General features: G+C 24.5%; 1 protein-coding gene across 1 annotated transcript; it reads left to right on the top strand.

Annotated features, from left to right (window-relative positions):
* Positions 1–61: 61 nt before the first annotated feature.
* LOC122502486 (titin homolog) lies at positions 62–24,917 on the top strand. Its single transcript, XM_043612572.1, has 5 exons — positions 62–607; positions 17,727–21,199; positions 22,776–22,889; positions 23,199–23,349; positions 23,879–24,917. The coding sequence occupies exons 1-5, from the start codon at positions 175–177 to the stop codon at positions 24,865–24,867; spliced, it is 5,160 nt and encodes a 1,719-aa protein (XP_043468507.1). The 5' UTR covers positions 62–174; the 3' UTR covers positions 24,868–24,917.
* Positions 24,918–25,689: the final 772 nt, after the last annotated feature.

Below are 25,689 nucleotides of genomic sequence, written 5' to 3'. Positions count from 1 at the left end.
CATCTGGCGGTTAAATTTGAAATTACAAATACACCGGCGGCCGATATTCATAACCTCACTTTTTTTTTCTTTCACGTGCAATGCGACACGAGTCTTGTTTTTGTTTGCAAACTATTTACTTATGTTTTGCACGTATAAAAAGATTCATATTTGCAGCAAATTAGATGTGGAAAAATGCCAGGAAATTCTGTAAATAATAAAAAAATATCCTGGAAGATAGTTAAAAACTGTGTCTCGGATCGTATGATAAATAATTCTTTATCTCACGCACTCGATGACAGGAAAAGTATAGAATATAATAAATTGCTTAACAATGAATTAGGAAAGTATTCACGTTTCAAGAATTATGCTCATTATACGAAAATTAAAAGTGCTATTTTGAAGAAAGTAACAGTGAATAAAGATGCCGATTGTGATGTAAGTTTTACGAGAAATAATAGTGATAAGCCGATTAGCAATTCTTCTGATTTTTCTTCACATTCTGACGACGAGAAAAATGAAGACAGTACTCAAATTGAAAATTCAAACACTGATGGATATATTAAAAATACTTTGGAAGATTCGAATAAGAATAATTCAATTAACACCAAGAGGAAAAGAATTTCAGGTTTGAATATATTTTGTTTTTAATTCCTTCCTATTTTATTTTTATTCTATTTCGAATACGGTTGTATTTCTTATAAAGATATGTGCAGAAATAGTTATTTTTAAAAATTGTTGGAACATTATTATTAATTTTTAACTATTATTAATTATTAATACATTATAATAATCGTAAGTTTCCTTTCCGTTAGCAAATTATCTACATTCATTTGTTTGTTTTGAAAATTAAATTTTGTGGGTTAAGTATTGGCATTTTTTATATTTTTTAATGTCAAACTTTTTAATGTGTTTTGATGTGTTTCAATGGTTATGTTTTATATTATTATGCGTTTAATTCAATTTTTAACTTTTCAACTATCATTCATTCTGAAGGTAAATACTTTTTTATAATTTAATTTAATGTATATAATTTAATGTTAACATTACTTCAATATTATTAAAAAAAGTTATTTGATATAACATTCAATTGAATTTTATTTTCATAAATTGCTTAATTACAGAATATTTAGTTTTTTAACTTTTTAAAAATTTTTTAACTTGCAAAACTCTAAATACTGTAATTATTAAAAATATAATATTTATTTTTCATAATTTTTGACAGATATAATTATTATTAGAAATAATTACTATATTATTAAAGACTACAACATAAATTTAAATTATCAAAGTATATTTTACAAAATAGTAATTTAATACAATTTTTATTTCTTATAATTTTTATTACATAAAAATATTGTTAAATATAATGTTAATTTTATAAACTTTCAACATTTTTTTATGTTTTAAATTAATACGTGATTCATAGAATATTCAATTAATCAATGAAAATATATTGTCAATTTTTTCAATTAAAAATATATTACATCAAATATCTATTCCCAATATTAAAATAATGTTGTCATTAAATTATGGACACATACCTGCCGAGTAAATAATAATTATAAAGTTAAAAATTCAATTAAACAACCAATGTATGGAATTAAAATTTTGGGGCTATGGTACGCCTAAAATTCACCTGGCATTTTTTTTCGTTGTTTCTAAAAACGAATTTAGAATATTTTTTAATTTGATGCTTCATTATATTATATAACATCTTGTAATTAAATAATTAATGCAAGTTATAATTAGTATTTTTACTACAGATTTTTTGTTTTCCAAAGAAATTAGAATTAAAAGTTGTTTAACTTTATTATTTTCAATTAATTTAATATTTTGCAGTTATGATAGATTCGAAAGAAACGGAATTCTTTGTTTAAAAAGCTAAATGAATAATTATTTTTTAATTTTTAGAATAATTAAAAGTTTCGTTATCAAAATTATTTTTAATTTTTAAATTATTTTGAAAATAAAAGTATAAAATATGTAACAATTTTTGCGATATTCAATTTTCTTCGTACAACAAGAAAGTTTAACAGCAGTAATAGCATTTTAACAAAATTTATCGGATTCACTTGTAATTCATTTCTAATGCATTTAATTTGACATTAAATTTTAGAAATTCAAAATAGAACTTCCTTTTCAGGATTCCTACAGAAATCCGAATTTAAAATTCCATACCTTTTCGATGATTTCCAGGTCAAATTTTTACGAAATTCCAGTGGAATTTTAAATCTAATTTCAATATTTTTGGGCTCTTTAAAAACACTTTACTTATTTAATAGTCTCCCTCCTTTGGTAAAAATTCTAAAATTATCAAAAATTCAAAAATCCGAATTTCTTAAAATTCAACATTTTTTCCTCTCTTTTATAGGATTTAGCTTTATTATTTTTGTGCTTTTAGAAAATACTTTACTTATTTAATACTCTCAACTCTTTGGTAAAAAATCTAAAATTATCAAAAATTCGAAAAAATTCAAAAATCCGATTTTCTTAAAAATCAACATTTTTTCTTCTCTTTTATGGGATTTAGCTTCATTATTTTTGTGCTTTTGTAAAATACTTTACTTATTTAATAGTCTCGACTCTTTGGTAAAAAATCTAAAATTATCAAAAATACGAAAAATTTCAAAAATCCGTTTTTCTTAAAATTCAACATTTTTTCCTCTCTTTTATAGGATTTAACTTCATTATTTTTGTGCTTTCGGAAAATACTTTACTTATGAAATTGTCTCGCCTCTTTGGTAAAAAATCTAAAATTATCAAAAATTCGAAAAAATTCAAAAATCCGAATTTCTTAAAATTCAACATTTTTTCCTCTCTTTTATAGGATTTAGCTTCATTATTTTTGTGCTTTTGGAAAATACTTTACTTATTAAATTGTCTCGACTCTTTGGTAAAAAATCTAAAATTATCAAAAATTCGAAAAAATTCAAAAATTTGATTTTCTTAAATTTCAACATTTTTTCTTCCCTTTTATGGGATTTAGCTTCATTATTTTTGTGCTTTTGGAAAATACTTTTCTTATTAAATTGTCTCGACTCTTCGGTAAAAAATCTGTAAAAAATCTAAAATTATCAAAAATTCGAAAAAATTCAAAAATTTGATTTTCTTAAAATTCAACATTTTTTCCTCTCTTTTATAGGATTTAGCTTCATTATTTTTGTGCTTTTCCAAAATACTTTACTTATTTAATACTCTCGACTCTTTGGTAAAAAATCTAAAATTATCAAAAATTCGAAAAATTTCAAAAATCCGTTTTTCTTCAAATTTAACATTTTTTCCTCTCCTTAATGGGATTTAGCTTCATTATTTTTGTGCTTTTGGAAAATACTTTACTTATTTAATAGTTCGACTCTTTAGTAAAAAATCTAAAATTATCAAAAATTCGAAAAAATTCAAAAATCCGATTTTCTTAAAATTCAACATTTTTTCTTCTCTTTTATGGGATTTAGCTTCATTATTTTTGTGCTTTTGGAAAATCCTTTACTTATTTAATACTCTCGACTCTTTGGTAAAAAATCTAAAATTATCGAAAATTATCAAAAATTCAAAAAACCGAATTTCTTAAAATTCAACATTTTTTCCTCTCTTTTATAGGATTTAGCTTCATTATTTTTGTGCTTTTGGAAAATACTTTACTTATTAAATTGTCTCGACTCTTTGGTAAAAAATCTAAAATTATCAAAAATTCGAAAAAATTCAAAAATCCAATTTTCTTAAATTTCAACATTTTTTCTTCCCTTTTATAAGATTTAGCTTCATTATTTTTGTGCTTTCGGAAAATACTTTACTTATTAAATTGTCTCGACTCTTTGGTAAAAAATCTAAAATTATCAAAAATTCGAAAAATTTCAAAAATCCGTTTTTCTTCAAATTTAACATTTTTTCCTCTCCTTAATGGGATTTAGCTTCATAATTTTTGTGCTTTTGGAAAATACTTTACTTATTTAATAGTCTCGACTCTTTGGTAAAAAATCTAAAATTATCAAAAATTCGAAAAATTTCAAAAATCCGTTGTTCTTAAAATTCAACATTTTTTCTTCTCTTTTATGGGATTTAGCTTCATTATTTTTGTGCTTTTGGGAAATACTGTACTTATTAAATTGTCTCGACTCTTTGGTAAAAAATCTAAAATTATCAAAAATTCGAAAAAATTCAAAAATTTGATTTTTTTAAATTTCTAAATTTTTTCTTCCCTTTTATGGGATTTAGCTTCATTATTTTTGTGCTTTTGTAAAATACTTTACTTATTAAATTGTCTCGACTCTTTGGTAAAAAATCTAACATTATCAAAAATTCGAAAAAATTCAAAAATTTGATTTTCTTAAATTTCTAAATTTTTTCTTCCCTTTTATGGGATTTAGCTTCATTATTTTTGTGCTTTTGTAAAATACTTTACTTATTAAATTGTCTCGACTCTTTGGTAAAAAATGTAAAATTATCGAAAATTATCAAAAATTCAAAAATCCGATTTTCTTAAAATTCAACATTTTTTCTTCTCTTTTATGGGATTTAGCTTCATTATTTTTGTGCTTTTGTAAAATACTTTACTTATTAAATTGTCTCGACTCTTTGGTAAAAAATGTAAAATTATCGAAAATTATCAAAAATTCAAAAATCCGATTTTCTTAAAATTCAACATTTTTTCTTCTCTTTTATGGGATTTAGCTTCATTATTTTTGTGCTTTCGGAAAATACTTTACTTATTAAATTGTCTCGACTCTTTGGTAAAAAATGTAAAATTATCGAAAATTATCAAAAATTCAAAAATCCGAATTTCTTAAAATTTAACATTTTTTCCTCTCTTTTATAGGATTTAGCTTCATTATTTTTGTGCTTTTGGAAAATACTTTACTTATTAAATTGTCTCGACTCTTTGGTAAAAAATCTAAAATTATCAAAAATTCGAAAAAATTCAAAAATTTGATTTTCTTAAATTTCAACATTTTTTCTTCCCTTTTATGGGATTTAGCTTCATTATTTTTGTGCTTTTGGAAAATACTCTTCTTATTAAATTGTCTCGACTCTTCGGTAAAAAATCTGTAAAAAATCTAAAATTATCGAAAATTCGAAAAAATTCAAAAATTTGATTTTCTTAAAATTCAACATTTTTTCCTCTCTTTTATAGGATTTAGCTTCATTATTTTTGTGCTTTTCGAAAATACTTTACTTATTTAATACTCTCGACTCTTTGGTAAAAAATCTAAAATTATCAAAAATTCGAAAAATTTCAAAAATCCGTTTTTCTTAAAATTTAACATTTTTTCCTCTCCTTAATGGGATTTAGCTTCATTATTTTTGTGCTTTTAGAAAATACTTTACTTATTTAATAGTTCGACTCTTTAGTAAAAAATCTAAAATTATCAAAAATTCGAAAAAATTCAAAAATCCGATTTTCTTAAAATTCAACATTTTTTCTTCTCTTTTATGGGATTTAGCTTCATTATTTTTGTGCTTTTGGAAAATACTTTACATATTAAATTGTCTCGACTCTTTGGTAAAAAATCTAAAATTATCAAAAATTCGAAAAATTTCAAAAATCCGATTTTCTTAAAAATCAACATTTTTTCTTCTCTTTTATGGGATTTAACTTCATTATTTTTGTGCTTTTGGAAAATACTATACTTATTTAATAGCCTCTACTCTTTGGTAAAAAATCTAAAATTATCAAAAATTCAAAAAACTGAATTTCCTAAAATTCAACATTTTTTCTTCTCTTTTATGAGATTTAGCTTTATTATTATTTGAATTTTTATTCAAGAGGAAAAATGGAAAACAGAAAAAATTTAGAAAGTTTTAATAATTCCAGACCTTTTCCATGATTTCCCTGATTTCCAGAAGCCTTTTAAAAATTTTATACTATTTCCAGATTCTGTAGGAACCCTGCTTTTGTCTGACTTTCTTCTAAATTATCGAATTCAGTGATTTCTGGGGTGAATTTGGTTAAGTTGTAAAATGATTAATTTCTATTTGAATTCGTTTTTTTTGAATGTACAAAATCTGATGTTAATTTAATTTTTTTTTCTTTATGCACGGCAAAAAATATTTAGCTGGATAAACTACAGATTTTACATTAGTAGCGAAATTTTTCAGTGCTTTAATTAATACTTTCGTTATTCTAGAGAAACTTATCGCTATTTCAAGTAAAACTTTTTTCAGTGTGTAATAATTATTATTTCTTAAAAAAGTATTTAAATTAAAATGGGTTTATAAAATAAGCAATGCAAAAGATGACCCAGATACTAATTGGAATTGTTCTATCCATAGTTTAAGTCTAGTAATGTAAATTCTATTTAAATTGAGACCATTGAGTGAAATTATTTGAATTTTAGTTAGTTAAATCTCTTTGTTAGGTAATAATAATTATTTCTTTAAAATTTTTTAAATTGTTTAAAATAAGCAGTTCCATACAACATTCCCGCGCGCTTGCGCGCGGATAGTGTTGCTAGTTAAAGGCGCTAGCACAGCTCCTACTGCCTGCCTGCCTGCCTGCAGGTTGACATGGTAACACATAAGAGTAAGAGAGTCAGAAAATTCAAATTAAATGTTTTTTCTCTCTCACTCTTATGGCGCCTGCCTGCGCAGGCAGGCAGGCAGTAGAGGTGAGAGTGTACCTTGACAATAATAGTCTTCGTATTCTTTCTTTTTTTCTGTCCCGCACACTGAAGTTAGTCATATTACAAAAATTTTCTATTTTCAAATATGAATTTTTGAATAATTTCCGATTCAAAATTTTAAAACATTCAATTATTAACTAATTAACTAATTAACAAAATTTTAATAACATTTTACGAACGAATACAATTATTTTCTAAAATTTTAATAAATTCTTCGAAAAAATTCAATTATATTTATAAATAGTAAAATTCTTTGCAAAAATTCAATTATTGCTTCCTCGTAGAGGAAGGATTGTATTAGCAAAATTTTCGATTGTGATTGTTTGACATATTTATAAATTTTGTTTCATTACACCTAATCTTTTAGTACTTTATGTTCGAATGGGCACTGCTCGTATAAATGTTTTAAATAAATAAAAAAAAATTTCTACGTATTTTGACCTCCGAAGTCCAAAAAACGGATTTTAAAAATTTGTCCCGATGTGTGTGTGTACAAACATTACATTTGCCTCAATATCTCAGAACGAGAAAGAGTTAAAGGCCTCAATTTTTTTTAAATTGTAGGTCTCCCCGGGGGACATAAAATAAGAGTATTTTCAGCCCGATTCATAAAGTTTAACTATATTTTTTTTGCATTTTTCATTTTGTAAAAAAACGTTTTTTGGCCATAACTTAAAACAAATGTTAGGACACCTATAAATGTTTTTCTTTAGTTTTGTAGAGTTTTTTCAGACGCATCTTTTAAGCCTTCATTGATCATTTTTCGTCTATATTATCCAGAGATATTAAAGTTTTAAAATTCTAAATTTTTTAAAAATAACACTTTTTGAAAATTTTGTTGAAAAATATAAAAGAAACTTTAAAAGTTTCATTACCAACCTGTAGAGCATTAAAAACGGCTTCGATTGACCTATTTTTGAACCTGATTCGGTCAAAAATTATCAAATTATTGGTATTTGAAAAATCAAAAATTGTGGAAAATATCATTTTTTCAACATTCATGTTTATTAACTTATGTGTAGGGGGAAGTCCCCTAGTACCGGACACCTAAGGTTTTCATGAAATAAAATTAAAACTACTTCAAAAAATATGACTTCATTTATGAGTTAATTAACTCTACAATATATAACACCAAAATCAATTAACAAAAATAGAATATTTTGATAAACTTTTTTTTAAGTTCAATTTAGTTATGGTATCGAAATACTACAAATTTTGAAATTGTGCCCTAGTACCGGACAGTCTAAAACTTTTAATTTTACGCGCAAGATATTATTGAGAAATGATGCAGCGACCAAAGACTGTATTCTTGCTGTATTAAATGAAGTGTTATTGCCAAAGATATTGTAAAAAAAAGTCACCAACTTTAGAAAAAAAATTTTTTCCTTTTTTTTATTTTTTATTTAAATTTTACAGTGCATCTTACCAAAAACACATTCACATTAAGTGTATGATTGGTTCAACGAATATTCCCGTCTAATATATTCAAATAAAACAAAAGTGACTTAACAATTCACTTATTGGCTGACTTTACCTACAAAAACCAATTTTTTAACTGTCCGGTACTAGGGGAATTCCTTGTGTCCGGTACTAGGGGACAAGCAATCCTCAAAATTATGTTATTTTATACAAACACCGTTAAGAAATTAAAAAAAAACTGTTACAGTCTTGGAATTATAGTTAAACCCTCTCTTTAATGCAAGTTGAAATAAACACGTAAGCACAAAACTATAGTAGTAATCGCACTTTGAAATTTATACGATACAACGCCATCTCGCTAAAAAAAACAATTTAGTGCTCTCATCGTGGTCATTCGCGTTATTGACAAACCGAGCACTCTGATTCTTTATTATTACGTTCTTCCGCGACTTTTTTGACAATTTTTTAATCCGATGATTTGTCATTTGTTGAAGAACTAGAAGTGTCCGGCGCTAGGTGCCGTCCGGCGTTAGGGGACTTCCCTCTAATTATTAAACTATTATAATGATCTTATAGAATATATAACAACATATTTTTTGGACCAAGATTTAATGATTTTTAACTCTTTTATAAAAATTAAATCTTATATTTCAATTACTATTATTTCTATGAGGAAGCAAAATGTTCATGAAATGAACACCAAAATTATAAAAATGTACAACTTGGTTTATTATCTAATTGATTGTAATTATTTATAATTAATAGTATATTAGTATTCATTAATACTTAATATTAAAAAAACGGCCTGACGAAGATTGACTTGTACTACTGAAATTTTGGAATTTGTAGGAATCACACATATTGTTTTTTTAAATAAATTATTAGTGAATTATTTCCTCCTTTATGGTTTATATTTTAAAAGGAGAAATTAAATAGTCTGACTGACATTGACTCGTACTATTTAGACTTTAAAAAGCAAAAAATGTACTACTGTAATTATTTTTCAAAAAAAATATAAAATTTTATGTTCTATTCCGCGTCACCCAAGAGGTTGAACATCAGACGCGCTTTTGTATGGTTTCCCCATTACACACAGTTCTTCCAATTACAAAATTTATAGCAAACCACGTTATAATTTTAACGCATTTGAATTTGTAATTGGGCTAATTGTCATAGGCCTACTCCACTCCTCCCTTCAACGAGAGAAAAGTTTTTATTTCAATCAAGAATAATTTCTTTGAATCAAATAAAAATAAATATTTGTCTTAGTAATTCAATATTTATGTTTATAAAATAAATATTGAAAACTTTGATAAAAAAAGTTTTTTCTCAGATTAAACACAATAAAAGCAAAGTCTTTAAAATTCAATTGAGTTTGAATCTATGATGTAAATAATTACAAATTCACACTTACAGATTATTTGCAGATTTTTAGTATTATTAAATTAAAATAATTACAAATTCTAATTTTTTTCGAGTTCGAAAAATAAAACTTTTTTTTAGACTTTGTTTTTAATGTGGAGCACAATTTATTTGCGACAATATTAATAACATTGACAGAAATATATTGTGTTCCGAAGGACCGCTGAAAAAAATATAATAATTTATATGTATTGAATAATAATTTTCAGGAATTACTGGATAATCATATATATTTATTTGAATAATTAGTCACTCACGACGTTTCGATATCAACGTTGATATCGTCATCAGGTGAAAAACATAGTCGTGAGTGATAAATTAAAATTATTCAAATAAATATGAATATCCAGCAATTCCTCAAAATTATTATTCAATATATATCTGACTATATTAAAAAAATATATCAACTGTCGCCGCTATTTTAAGAATCGAACATAACCTCAAAATTATGTCAAAATAATAGGTCACAAAGCAAAAACAACCTCAAAATTAGGACAGAATGATAGGTTAGAGGGCAAACATATCCTTAATATTAAGTCAAAGGGCAGAGGGCAAACATCTCTTCAATATTAGGTCAAAGGGCAGAGGGCAAACATAACATCAAAATTAGGTTAAAGGACAGAGGATAAACATAACTTCAAAATTAGGTCAAGATGATAGGGCAGAAAGCAAACATATCCTTAATATTAGGTCAAATAACAGAGTTTAAAAAAATAGAGGTAAGGGGTTGGCGTGCGTACATCACTGCATGTACAAATGTTTAAATTTAAGTAATATATAATAAATATATAATGTATTTTTACACAGAGATGAAAAAATATTGCATCTTGAAACGACAAACAATAATTTGAAACAGAGAAAAAATATTAACATGAAAAAGCAAAACACATTGTACAAAAGAAAAAGATATTGACATGAAGCAGCAGAAAATCTGAATAAAAAAAGGCATAAAATGAAAAAAGCATCAGAAACAGAAATCAAATTTTGTTAAAACAGAACAAATAATTATGTTGACCTAAAACAAAACAAATATTTTGTCAAACATAAGAAAAAGATTTTAAGATGGAAAAGTATATATTGATTTTTTAAATTTATTTGCAACATGAAATAAAACATCAAATAAAACATAAAACGAACAAAAAACTTAATACAGAAAAATAAACATTAATCAAAAATATTTTCTTGGCAAAACATAAAAGAAACATGTTGACCTGAAACAGAAACAAATATTTTCACAAACATAAGAAAATTATTTTAAAATAGTAAAGTATATAAATAATTTTTCTAAATTGTTTGCAACATCTTGCAACCTGAAATAAAAAATAAAACGGAGAAAAATCAAATTACAAAAAAATAAACATTAAATAGACTAAAAAAACACATTAATCAAAAATAGAAGAAACAAAATTTATCAAAACAACATGAAAAAAAATATTTTACACATAAAAGAATTAAGTATGTTAAACAGCAACTGAAAAGCGTTTACCTAAAACAGAAAGCATACTTTAATTAGAAAACAGTGAAAAAATTGGAAAAGAAAAATTGTATACCTCAGAAAAAATGGAATTTGCGAATATTGATTCAAAACTAACATGGAATTTTCACTAAAAGCAGGCCTCGGATTGACTTTTAAAGGACAACCAATGTTTTTGTAAAATTTAATTTTAATTCATTTTAATTTTAATTCATTTCAATTTTAAATCATTTAAATTTTAATTCATTTTAATTTTAATTCATTTTAATTTTAATTCTTTTAAAAGATAAAAAAAGTTAAATAATTCTTTGCGTTTAATGAAGCAAAAAAAAATTTTTTTAAGGACATTCCTTCTGTGAACTTAGGTATAAAAAAAGCGTGAAATTTGAAAGTAATGACATTTAATTAAATTTACGGTTGTATGAAATTTTCTAAAGTTTTAAACGGTCAAAAAATTATTAGATTGAATCTACAAATATTGAATAATTTATATGATAATCTTTTAAAACATCAAATTATTATTTGTTCGAATTTTCAAAACGTCGAATGTTAATTTAAACGAATTTTAAGAACATCGAATGCTTATTTAAATTGAATTACAAAACATCGAATAACAATTTGATCAAAAATGTTGCAGTAGTTCTATACTTTCGAAAAATTCACTTTTTTACATAATGATAAACATTGATAATTTCAGTCTCAATAATAATGTAAAAATTAATGTAAATAGTATATACTTATTTATCAAAATTATTTATACTTTTATAGTATTTTTTCTTGTTTTATTTGAATGTTGAAAAAAAATGATTTTGTATGCTACTGACAAGCATAGAGGCAACTTTGTATGCATATCTACTATTAAGTAATAAAACGTTAATGAAAAAAGTTTACATTGACAAGTAAAAAGAAAAATGTAAGATATAAATATGGAAAGTATTTTTCTTAGTATGAATACAATTTTGAATTTCAAAATAGAATTTTTTCTAACAGAAATAAGTAATTAAGCGTGTGGAAAGATTCACTATTGTTATTGTTTCTTTGTTATTGTCATGACAAAAATGTAAAATATACAAATATGAATAAATATACAGTTAAGAAGCAGTAGATGATTATTTTTTTCCTGCTTCTTATTAGAAAATTTCTTTCTCAAGAGAAAGAAGATAAAAGAGTCAACCGGAATTAGTTTACAAAAACGACATTAATTCTTGTCAAAAGAACGTAACCTCTTCAAGTACTCGTCAGTGTATACTATTCTCTACCGAATGTGAATTGATACCATCGCTTCACATCTTTGCAGTGCATCACCGTCAAAAAACTCATTATGTCATTTCTTGTTTTAGACATTTTGTTAACAAATGAATTGTCGTACACAAGTTAACAAGAATATCATTAGATGAAGAGAGTCAAACAATCATCATCAAACGTATGGCATTGCGTGAGCCCCCTGGGGTGGCTAGACCTAGCCACGCAGAGTCCGCTTTTTCCTTTTTTCGGAAATCATTCTTTTGACCAGGAAAAATGCCGTTTATTTTTTATCAATCTTTTGTTTAGTGTAATTTTGAAATAAACGTATATTTACATATAATGTATGAATATAATAAAGTTTGTTGATATAAGATAATAAAACCAATGCATTGTTGGTTATAAATATTATACTTCTTTTTTCTTGTCAATGTAAACTATTTTTTATAAATATTTCATTGTTTAATAGTAGAAGAGACTGAGGCTGAATGTTAAATTTAGAATAACTGTTTTTTTAGACAACAAAGAAAGCCAAAAGTCATTTGCTTAAAACCAATTTCTAGCACAAACTACTTCTGCAAGGGTTACATGCCAATATGACCTGTATATCTCCTTCGATGGTTTACATGCTATAATGTATTTTTGGTCCTTAGCAAAGACAAATATGGTTTCTTATGAACGTTCGCGCTCTGCAACAATATTTCTCATTATTTTCTTAGTGTGAATATAATTTTTAATTTCAAAACAAAACTTCTTCTAACTGGAATATTTTTTTTAATTTTTATGATTTAGCACTAGATACGCGCTTTAAAGCGCATGTGCCCATTGAGTTTTAATTCTTAATAATAGAATAAAATTAATCATAAAATAAAACATTACAATGTTCTTAAAACTGTAAATTTATTTTAAAATCGTGTTAAAAAACTACGAAATTATAAAAAATTTTAAATATTCTTTATAAAGTAAAAATATTTAAATTTTGAAAAATGAAAATAAAATTATTCAAAATTTGAACAAATGGAAAAAAATTCTTTTTAAATTTAGAAAAAAGTAGTTATTTAAATTTTGAAAAATGAAAATAAAATTATTTAAAATTTAAGAAAAAAGTATAGTTATTTAAAATTTGATAAAATAAAAATAAAATTATTTAAAAGTTTATAAAATTTTTTTTTGAAAATTAAAAATAATGAAGGTAAAATAATTAAAATTTAAAAAAATATAATTAATTAAAATTTTAAAAAAGAAAATTAATAAAAATTTTGATAAAAAAAAATTATTTAAATTTGGAAAAATAATATTATTTGAAGTTTATAAAATTTTTTTTAAATGTAAAGTAATGAAAAGTTTAATAATTAAAATTTTTAAAAATAAATTTAATTAATATTTGAAAAAATAAATTAAAATTGTAATTTGAATAAAATAAAAATTAATTAAACTTTAAAAAAAATAAAATTAATTATAAATTTAAAAAATAAAAAAATTTAAATTTTTGAGAAATGAAAATAAAATTATTTAAAATTTGAAAAAATGAAAATAAAATGAATTAAAATAAAATTTTTGAAAAGTTTTAAATAATTTTTTAAATCTTTCGCAGGTAATAAAAGGGAGAAAAGCTCCCAGAAAATATACAGGACAATAGCAATGACGTTGAGGAGATTATGACGTCATTTTGAAAAAATAATATTATTTAAAGTTTATGAAATTTTTTCAAAATGTAAAATAATGAAAGTAAAATAATTAAAATTTTTGAAAATAAATTTAATTAATATTTGAAAAAATAAATTAAAATTGTAATTTTAAAAAAAATTCATTCAACTTTAAAAAACATTAAATTAATAATAAATTTGAAAAATAAAAAAAATTAAATTTTTGAGAAATGAAAATAAAATGAATTAAAATTTGAAAAAATTAAAATAAAATTTTTGAAAAGTTTTAAATAATTATTTAGATCTTTCGCAAGTCCCAGGAAATATACAGTACAAAAGCAATGAGGTTGAGGAGATTATGACGTCATTTTGGAAAAATAATATTATTTAAATTTTATAAAATTTTTTCAAAATGTAAAATAATGAAAGTAGAATAATTAAAAAATTAAAAACATTTTTTTACACTTACTGCGGACTATCACACTCTATGTCTGACCTTTATTCTGGAGTGGTACTCGTTGATGTCATCTTTGGGCACTAAAAAGCACTATCTCACGTGGTTTCAGCCCCAACCACAATTTCCAAACGTTGAGGTGTTACTCGGCCCAAGGTTCATTTCCAACTGAAGAAACGTCTCTCACTTCGTTGTCAATTACCGTTAATTGATTATTAATGACTTTTAAATTTCTTGGAAATTTAGTCATTTTTCGCACTTATGAGCAAAAATAAAATTTTCAAAATTTTCGCGTGTAAGAAAAGGGACAAAAGAGATGACGTAGAGAGGGTAATGACGTAAATTTTTTTTAATTTACTCCTTCTCTCTCTCACTCTTATTGATAAAATAAAATTTTTCAAAAATAATACAATATTTGAAAAATTATTTCCACTTTTCACCGGAAATAAAAAGGACAATGAAAATGACGTAGAGGAGTTAGTGACGTCACATTTCTTGTAAATTTTTTCCTTTTCTTTCTCTCTCACACTTATGGAGAAAAAAAAATTTCTCAAATGTTACTATTTTTTTCTTTAATTTTTTTAGAAAATAATCAGGACAATGGCTATGACGTAGAGGAGATAATGACGATTAATTTCTTTGAAATTTAATTATCATTTGTCTCTCTCACTCTTAGGGAAAAATTTGACTTTTCAATCAAGTTTTCAAAAATTTGAATTTTTGTTTTTTATAAACGGGACAAAAAAATGTAAAAAAAATTATTTCAATTTTGGAAAAATGTAAATAAAATTATTAAAAATTTAGAAAAATGTAAATAAAATTATTTAAATTTTGGAAAAATGTAAATAAAATTATTTAAATTTTGGAAAAATGTTAATAAAATTATTTAAGCTTTGCAAAAATTAAAATAAAATTATTTAAATTTTGGAAAAATGTAAATAAATTATTTAAATTTAGGAAAAATTAATTCATAAAATTATTTAAAGTTGGAAAAAATAAAGTTAATTAAAATACAAATAATTTAACATTTGAAAAAATTAAATCACTGAGAATTTTTAAAAAACCTTTCAAATTTATAAATTTCAATTTAAAAAAATAAAAAAAATTTTAACTCACTGCGATGTCTCAGCCCATTCTCGAGATCATCCCTGAAGCTGCTCTCGTTCGATGATGCACTTCCCAAGTTAGCACTCACAAAAAAAGTGTCAGCGACACTTTCCAATGTTTTTGAAAAAATACACTGTTTTTTGGAAGATATCCAAAAACGTCCAATAGAATGAAATTTACTCAAAAATGTCAAGTGTTTCCAAACTTTTCAAAACGTATCCAAAAATATCACCAAAGATATCCAGAAATATCCAGATTATCCAAACGGATCCACACGGCCCGAAAATAATCCGACAGCGAGATGTTACACGGCCCGAGGTTCATTAATAACTGAAGAAATGGCAGTCCTGTCGACTGATTATCAGTGATTCTCTTCTCGCGAGTTGAATCAGTGACATTTCATTGACGATCTATAAAAAATGATTGAAATTTCAGTCATTTTTCACAAAAAAATAACAATAAAAAATAATTACTATAAAATAGCCATAATTAAATAATAACTGAAATTTTCAATATTCGTGACAGAAATTTTTTAATTGGCTAATCAGTGAAAAATCACTGATAAAAATGACTGAAAAAGTCTGATTACAATTTACTTAGTCTCTAAATTTGAATTAGTAAAAATGTTTACTAATTTAAATTAGTGACTGACTTTTTGTTTTTGAATTAGTAAATTTTACTAATAAATAGTCATTTTTGCTGAATTTTTAGTAAAATTTACTAATTCAAAAGCAAAAAGTCAGTCACTAATTTTCATCTCTTTTAATTAGAAAATAAGTAGTAGATGTCAACATCAGTCAGGCAGGCGTTTTTATTCTATAATATTTTAAACTTCAGGGAGTAAAATAATTTTTTAGACCGGAAAAATTTTGTTCAACTGATCTGTGAGTTTTTAGGCCGGATTTGCTTTTTTTTCGCTTTGTATTTTCAAATTAGTAGTACATGTCATTTTTAGTCAGACATAAAATACGTTGTTTTAAGGGCATTTGAACCATGATGACGTCACAGATTTAAAACTAATGCTTTGCACAAACTGTGACGTCATCAAGGTTCAAATCCCCTTAAAATTCTTAACTACTTGAGTTTTAAGTAGTACAGGTATTTTCTAGTCAGACAAAACTGATCAAGACTCGTTCGACATGCAACACTAAAATATTCGAGAAAAATTGGTAATTGCTACTTTTCTCAGTAGTAAAAAATTTTTATGTCAGACGGAATGTTTTTAACCTGTGGACATCAAATGAGAGTACTTTCTGATAGATTAATAAAGTTTAAATAAATTATTTTTGGAATTTTAATTTTGCAAAAAAAAAGTTTTTTGCCCATAACTTTAAAAAAATGTTAGGACACCTATAAATGTTTTTCCATAATTTTGTAGAGTTTTTTTAGACGCATCTTTTGAGCCCTAATTGAACTTTTTTCGTCTATATTAACCGGAGTTATTAAACTTTTAAAAATTTTGATTTTTAAAATTTTGGAAAATAAGACTTTTTTGAAAATTTCGTTGAAAAACGTAGAAGTTTATTCAAGAAACAATTCAATTTTTTATCTGAATTTGTTATAAAATTTTTGAAATTTTTCGAAAGAATTCAATTATTTTCTAAAATTTTTATAAAATTCAATAATTAAATGTTTAATTTCAATTATTAACAAACGATTATTTTAAAAAATTTCAACGATCACTAATACAACAATTATTAATGTTGATTTTCTAATTAATTTAAAATAATTATTTGCAATTAATTCAAAAAATGTTTATTAATTTTTTGAAATTTAGTACTTTTATTTAGTATTATTTATTTTTTTATTTCAATTTTAACGGTCAGAAATTAAATTACGCCTAATTACACAAAGTAGGTACTGTAATACAATAACTATTTCAGTTAATTTAATTTTTTTTTAAAAATGTCATTGAGAAAAAAAAATTTTGCAAACTTCTTTTCTTTTTCTAAAAAATATTTGCATAATTTCCATTTTTAATTAAATTTTAGACAAAATTCTGTTTTTTTTAAAAGAAAATAATTTGTACTATTTTTTTCTCAGTATAAGAATAAATAGAGATATTTATTACATTTTTTAAATTATGAATCTAAAAAATGTAATAAATCTGGTTTCTATTTTGATTTATTCTTTTATTTTTTTGCATTGACGGTTTAAACTTTGAAATAAGAAACATGATGTCGTTACAAGTTATTAATTAAAATTTTAAAAATTATAAATATTCATAAAATTAAAATTCAAGAAATTAAAGAAAACTTGGAATATTGTTAATAAGTTGTCTTTAAATATATATTAATATTAAAATTAGAAACTACACACGCGTTTTTTAGCTAGTAAATAAAATAATTTTTAACATGTTTCAGAAATATCAAATTCACCTTTCTCTCGGCGTTCTTCAATTCGCAGCAAGTCCACAACTCAAAGCAAACTCACAACTTTTCTTAAGAAAAAAGACGTCGAAAATAATAAACAAAGTGAATTGAAAGAAAAAGAAGAAGAAGAAGAAGTGATAAACTCAAAAGAAAATTCAACAGTGACAAGGAATTCCAGCCGAAAGTCTTCGAAAAGTTGTACTGAAATTTCCCAACCACCGCCGACGATCACCGCTCATCATACAGGCGAGCAAGAAAATCAAAAAACCAAAACTCTAAAAACTCGAGAAGATGTAAAGAAAAATTTATCATCAATCATAAGTAATGTCGAGAGGAAAGATGTGACTGAGGACAATGACGATAGAAGCAATTTTAACGAGAGTCACTTCGATTCGGAATTAAATCTCTCAAATGTGTTGGCAGTGGCGCAAAGTACACAGTATCCAGTCGACATTTCCTATGAAAGTGCCGAAAACGATGATTGTCGCCAATCGAAAGATTCTGGCGTTTCTAACGCAAACAGTGTTTGCAATGGTTCCAGTAATGAAGCACTCTCTGAAAAAAATAAAGATCCATATTCGAGTGAAAATGAAACATTGAAATACAGTGATATTGAACAAAATTCTAACAAAAGAAAAGCGAAACCGGTGAAAATAACAAATACTCAAATTGTTAACAATAGAGTTAAAATTGTCGATAATCAACAACTTTCTTATAATTTTGACAAAAGAGAGTCGAGAAGTTTGGAGAGTAGTGACAGTTCTAGCAAGAGAAATTCATTGACAATTTGCTTCACAGAAAATCCAGTTAATGAAGAAAATTCTGATAGAAATGAAACGTTACGGGAAAAATCGCCGAAAGGAAAAAAAGAGTTCGAGGAGGTCGAAGAAATCGAAGAAATCGAAGAGAAGCAAAAGAGTTCAAAGTCGGTGAACAAAGATAGTGAAAAGGTCCTAGAAGACGAGAAAATTGAGTCAAAAGATGTCGTTGGAGAAAGTGAATCGAAATTCGACGGAGAAATAAATAGTGAACTTGACGTTGAGGAAATAACAACGGACGGGAAAAAAAACAATGGACATAAAAGAGCCAGAAAAATTGCAAGTAAAATTGCCATGGAAGAAGAAAGGGAAATTAGGGAAGAAAAGAAGAAAGTGAAAGAATTTGACGCTAGAGATCAAAAGCTTAGGGAAAATATTAGGAAAACTCCAAAAAAAGAAATGAAAAACCGGATACAAAGTTCGGCGAAGAAACTCAATAAAAATGAAGATTCTGAACTCAAAAAAGAAGATTCTGATGAGATGATTGAAATGACTCAAGTCGATAAGGAAAATTTAGAATTAACGCAAAAAATTGATAGGGAAATTGTAGAAGATGAAAATGTCGATAAAGATGAAGAAGTTGGTAAAGTTATGAATGAAGATTTCGATAAAATTGAAAATGAAGATGACGATAAAAATGAGGATGAAGTTGACCATGAAATTGAAAATGAAGATGACGATAAAAATGAGGATGAAGTTATCCATGAAATTGAGAATGAAGATGACGATAAAAATGAGGATGAAGTTGACGATAACGATGAGGATGAAAATAACGATGAAGACGAAGATGAAAATAATGACAAAGACGAGGAAGATGAAGATGTAAATGTAGACGTGGATGACGACGAAAATGTAAATGTAGATGTAAATAGCGATGAAAATGGTGATAATAACGTAATGTCCGAAAATGATTTTTCAGAAACGAACGAAAAGCAAAAATCTGTCGAAAAAAGACAAGAAAATGCATTCAGTGAAAAAGGGAGCAATTCAGAATCAAGTGACGAAAATCTAACCACCTCGAGTATTGCCGACAAGAACGACACCAAAAAACGAAAATCAGTCGAAAAATCCCCTGGAAATTTAAGCGAAGAAAATGAAAATTCGACAAGTCCTTCTCAATTTACAGACAAAAATAAAATGTCCGAAGAAGCTACGAGTAGTGACGAGGATAAGAAAGAATCCGTCTTCGATCCACAATCTCAAGATATATTTTGTTCTCAAAGCACAATCGCTGACGAGAATCACCAGAGAAATGTATTAACACAATTTAGAGTACGAGAAAATTCAATTTCCGACGACGAGGAGGAAATGCGACTAACTCTTGAAACCGAACTACAAAATGATGTCAGATTCGTGAATTTAGACGACAATAAAATAACAATTGACGAACATAAAATAACAATTCCCGAGGAATATTCCGAAGACACCGAAATGATGTCCGCTCAATCACTGGAAACCGTCAATCAAAAAAAGCGATTAGATTTATTCCATTCTAATGAAACAAGCTCTTCCGACGAGGAGGAGAAAAAAACACCTATTAAATTGAAATCTCCCGATTCGGACAGCGAGAGAGAAAAGAAAAAATCTAAAAAGAAAAAAAAGAGGAATGAAAAATCCCCCATGAAAGAAAAATTGGACGATTCGATAAAATCTGAAAGTGATAATCATGAAGAACGGACTAAAAAGAAGAAGAAAAAGAATAAATCGACAGAAATTGAAAATATTCAAAAAGATGACAATTTAGAGGTGAAAACGAAGAAGAAGAAAAATAAATCGACAGATATTGAAAATATTCAAGAGGTTGAAGACAATTTAGAGGAGAAAACGAAGAAGAAAAAGAATAAATCGACAGATATTGAAAATATTCAAGAGGTTGAAGACAATTTAGAGGAGAAAACGAAGAAGAAGAAGAATAAATCGACAGAAATTGAAAATATTCAAGAGGTTGAAGACAATTTAGAGGAGAAAACGAAAAAGAAAAAAAAGAAGAAGGAAAAAGAAAAGGAAAAGGAAACAGAGAACATTTCCAAGGATAATTCGAATCAAAATATAATTCACGATTCAACGGAAGAAGAGAAACGAGAAGAAATTGTCGACAAGACGACAGAATCAAAATCAAAGAAGAAGGAAAAGAAAAATTCGAAATCGGAAAATTCTGGTAATAATTCTGAAGAATGTGCCGCAAATCTTCAAGAGGAGAATGAAAAAAATGTCGAGGAGAAAAATTCTCGTGACAACAACAACGACGAAATTGATACTGATTTTGAAGCTTACTTAAATCAAGGAATTTCGTTTCTAAAACATATTGATGAAAAAACCACGCCTGTGAAGAAGAAGAAGAAATCGAAAAAAGAGAAAAATGAAATGCAAGAAGAGTCGAAAGATGTTGAGAGTGGAGAAATTTGTGAAAATAATAATAAAACGCTGGGACAAAATGATTCGGACAAAATTCTTTCTGAAGCAAATACTCAAATCCCGGTGGCGAATGATAGCAGAAAATCGAACAAAACAAAAGACGAGAATCTCAACTATGCTCTTTCGAGTTTGAAAAAGAGAAATTATCAACATTTAGAAAATATTGATGAAGGAGTTAAGAATCAATCAGTCGATAAAAGTGGGGTCGAAGAAAACAAACTCATAACGCAGGCAAGTAATTATTATTTTTGTCATTAATAATCTTGGTATTTGAATGAATACCAAGATTATTATTTTTTTTATGAATATAAAAAAAAAATTTTTAATTTAAAAATTTGTAAAATTTAAAAAATTTCAATTTGAAAATTTCAATTTTGAATAAATTTAATTAGATATTTTAAGGAATTTATTTTTTTTGAAAAATTTAAATTAAAAAATTTTAAAGAACTTGGATTTTTGAAAAATTTTAATAACTCAAATTCTTTTGAAATTAGTTAAATTTTTTAATACATATTTAATTAATTATTAAAAATTACAAAATTATAGAAGAATTTTAGTTAAAAACACTAAAAAAATATTGAATATTAGAGAAATTACAAATGATTGCAGAAATTCAATAATAATTTTCAAAGGAAATAAAATTCTTCACAGAAATTCAATTTTGTTCAAAAATATACAAAAATTCTCGTCAAAATTTCAATTATCTTTATAAATAATAAAATTCTTCTCCGACATTCTATTATTTAAAAAATTTTTTTTTTAATTTTTGGCAAAATTAAAAAAATTTTCCTCATTTCAATGATTTTGAATATCTACTATTTTAATAAAATTTTCTAAAAGAATTCAATTATTTACAAATTTTTTACAAATTTATTTTATTTTTTCAATTATTTTTTTAAGTAATAACATTTTTTACAGAAATTCAATTATTTTCATAAATAATAAAACTCATAGCAAAATTTCAATTATTTTTAATACAATTTTAATGGAATTCTGCGAAAAATGCAATTATTCAAAAAATTTTATTACAATTCGTGAAAAAAATGCAATCCAAAAACTAAATAAATTTTTGAGAAGTTACAAGCAATATTTTTAAAAATAATTGAATTTTGAAAAATTTTCTAATTCAATTAATAATTCTGTAGAATTAATTTTTTTTAATTTAATTTCAATTCTGTTGAAATTAATTGAATTTTTTTTTATAAAAATTTAATTATCTCGATAAATAACTAAATTCTTACCAAAAATTCAATTATTTTCAAAAGTAATAAAATTCTTCGCATAAATTCTATTATTTTCTTATTAAATAATAAAAATTTCACCGGAAATTCAATTATTTAAAACTTTTTTATAAAATTCTTAACAATAATTCAATTATTTTGATAAATAATAAAATTCTTCTCAGGGATTCAATTTTTTTGTAAATAATAAAATTCTTTTTGGGATTCAATTTTCAATTATTAATTTCAATTATTTAAAATTAAATTTTAATTAAATTCCTTGAAAAATGCAATTATTCTAAAAAATTTTATTAAAGTTCTTACAAAGAAATAAATTTTAAGAAACATTTAATTATTCAATAAATTATTTATTTTTGTATTTAAATCATTTTATTCCCGGAGAATTTAAACTTTGACACTCTCGATAGTGGAAATTAAAAATTCTACGTGCTAAGTTTCTAAATTTTAAATATAATTTTTAAATTTTTTTAACATTTTAAATTAAATTTTCAAGTTTCTCAACATTGTTTAAGTTAAATTTCTTCGAAGAACTTAAAATTTATGTTACAAAATATGTTTTTTTTCAGTTGGATGACCTAATTGAAATGGAAGACTTAGTTGAATGTGATTTACCTTCGCTTCTTACTGTAAACGATATTTCGGAAAATTCTGAAGTTTGGGTTTTCGAAATTCCAAAGAAGGTTTGTATCTCCTAATGATGTAAATGCTGAAATTTATTTTTGAAAAATATTTATTAATTTCAAAGCGTTCATGAGCAATAGTTTTACAAGTAGATTTTTTTCAACCTATTGTAATTTATAACGAAATGAAATTTTCAACAATCACGATTAATGATTATTGGAAATAATTTCTCGGTCGAAAAACTTTATACATTTTTGTCCAAAAGATAATTTTTTGCAATTTTCAACAAAATTTTAAAAAAGACATTTTTTTATACAAATTTTTGTATAAATAGATTTAATAGAATTTTAATAATTTATTTTTTACAGGAAGTGTCGATTGATTGGATAGGCAAAAAATTATGTTTAAATGGATCCGAATTAAAAATAGGCAAAAATAATTATCAAGTAACTGCTAAAAAATTAGACACTATGACTTGTATTTTAAATTCCAACAAAACCAAGACACCATATAAAGCAGGTAAATGAATTTTTTATTATCAATTATTATTTAATATTTCAGTTAAAATTTCTAGAAAATAATTTAATATTAGAAGAGTTATAATAAAAAATTTTAGAAATAATTAAATTTCAGAAGGTTTCAAATAAAAATTCTATTAATTTCGAGTAACTTTAATTTAAGTTTCTAAGAATATTAGTTTTTTGAAAAATTTTAGTTAAAATATATTAGAAATTAATCGAATTTTTAAATATTTATTATTATTATTATTTAATTAAAACACTTTAGAATAATTGAATTTTACAAAAATTTGGAATTGAATTTATTATTGAAATAAAGGAAAGAATTAAACAATTTTCTGGAAACGAGGGAACAGAATATTGAAAGAACTACATTTTTGTAACAATTCTAAATAAAATAAATTTCTTTTAAATCCGAAGCTTATGAAATCAATTTTCTAGTTTATTAAAAATCTGATCTAAAAATTCGAGTAAGATTATAGAGAATTTCGTTAATAGAATAAAATTTTAAAAAATATTTTCTGTTACAGTTCATTTTCGACCAATTTGTTCAATTTACGTGCGATCGAAAAATTCTGCAAATATTTCAAACGAGATGGATAACGAATCAGCGAAAGAAAATTCAGAACCAGCGAAAAAAACGGAAGTTATTAAAGAAACGAAGAAAAAGTGTTCTGCAGCAGATAATAAACCTAAAAGTATGAAAAATAACACTTCTCACAACGATGAAAAAACTTTAAAATCGGGACAAAAAAGAAAACACAGTTCTTCAACATCTGAAGATAATAAAGAAGATTCAAAACTGTGTATTAAGCGAAAGAAATTTATGGACATTAGTGAATTTCTCCTCGATGAAAAACCGCCTGTTATGCCACCGAAAGTTTCGAATAATAACAATCAAATTTATACCACAGATGACTCAGACGTTGAAATTACCGATGGCGAGACAAAAATGAAAAAGGAAAAACTCGAGACTCAAAGAAAAACTCCTCTTCTTATTACAAAAAAGAAAATGAAAAATTCCCCCAAAAAAGAGAATGACGAGGAAACCTTTAAATCTCCCCTAAAAAAAGAAAAAAGTAATATTTTAAAACTTGCGACAGAAAAAAATAAGAGTAAGAAAAAAGTCGATATGAAAATTAAAAAGAAAAATCAGGAAGAAGATTTAAATGTAAGTAAAAATTCTTTTAATTGGAGTGTTGAAAATATATCCGACCTGGAAGATGAAGAAGACAAGACGGAAATTTCTAAAAAATTGAAAAAAAAGAAAAGGGAAGATGGAAAAAAGTTGAAAAATACTTTGCAAGAATTTCAACCAAGTAAACACAAAGAAATTGTTACGACAGACACATCTGATATTGACGTCAAGGATAAAGAAAAAATGAAGAAAAAATTGAAGAAAAAACGACGATTGTCAGAGAGTTTAAATACAACAGAGAATTTTTCCGACGAGGATATTAAACCCAAAGAAGAAAAGTCGAAGAAAAATGCAAAAAAATTAGTTTCCTTTGATCACTGAATGTTGATCATAAAAAAAATACTATAATATGTTGATTATCTCAAAACTATCAAAAATTTTTTATATTTTTTATCTGTTTAATTAAATAAAAGTGAATTGTATACATTTGTAAATTATGAATTTACACTTTAAATTATATTTTTTCTATCAGTATCAAAAGAAGCTTTCTAACTTTATTTCAGTTTAATAAAATATTTAATATTATGTACTTAAGAAGTGAATAATTCTTAAGTAGATAATATTAAATATTCTTGTTTATTATTAATTCGAAAATTTTAATAAAATCTTTTGCAAGAATTTCATTATTCTCATAAAAAATAAAATTCTTTAGAGTCAATTAAATTACTTTCACTACAATTTTAATAAAATTTCTTGAAAGATTACAATTATTTTTTAAAATATTAATTAAATTCGATTATTTTCAAGAATTTTTAAAATAAATTCAAGTATTTTTGAAAATTTTGATGAAATTCTTTTTAAAAAAATCATTTTCAAAATTTTTAATAAAATTTCTTCAAAACAGAAAATTCAATTATTTTCAAGAATTTAAATATAAATTCAATTATTTTCGAAAATTTTGATGAAATTCTTTTTAAAAAAATCATTTTCACAATTTTTAATAAAATTCCTTTAAAACAGAAAATTAAATTATTTTCAAAAATTGAGATGAAATTCTTTAAAATAATTCAATTATTTTTATGAATTGTAAAATCCTCCGCAAGAATTAAATTATTTTCATAAATAATAAAATCTTTCGGAGGAATTCAATTATTTTCAAAAGTTTTAATAAAAATTCAATTATTTTCAACAATTCTGATAAAA

The sequence above is a fragment of the Leptopilina heterotoma genome, unplaced genomic scaffold, assembly GCF_015476425.1.
Source record: "Leptopilina heterotoma isolate Lh14 unplaced genomic scaffold, ASM1547642v1 Lhet_232, whole genome shotgun sequence".
NCBI classification, from domain to species: Eukaryota; Metazoa; Arthropoda; class Insecta; order Hymenoptera; family Figitidae; genus Leptopilina; species Leptopilina heterotoma.
Note: the sequence above shows the minus strand (reverse complement) of the source record. Positions and strands in the feature narration are given on the sequence as shown.

Bases quoted from the DNA above. Each gene is read 5' to 3' on its own strand.
- LOC122502486 (XM_043612572.1), top strand. From the start codon at position 175: ATGCCAGGAAATTCTGTAAATAATAAAAAAATATCCTGGAAGATAGTT. The intron at 608-17,726 runs GTTTGAATATAT...AACATGTTTCAG, and splicing joins CAAGAGGAAAAGAATTTCAG to AAATATCAAATTCACCTTTC. The intron at 21,200-22,775 runs GCAAGTAATTAT...GTTTTTTTTCAG, and splicing joins AAAACAAACTCATAACGCAG to TTGGATGACCTAATTGAAAT.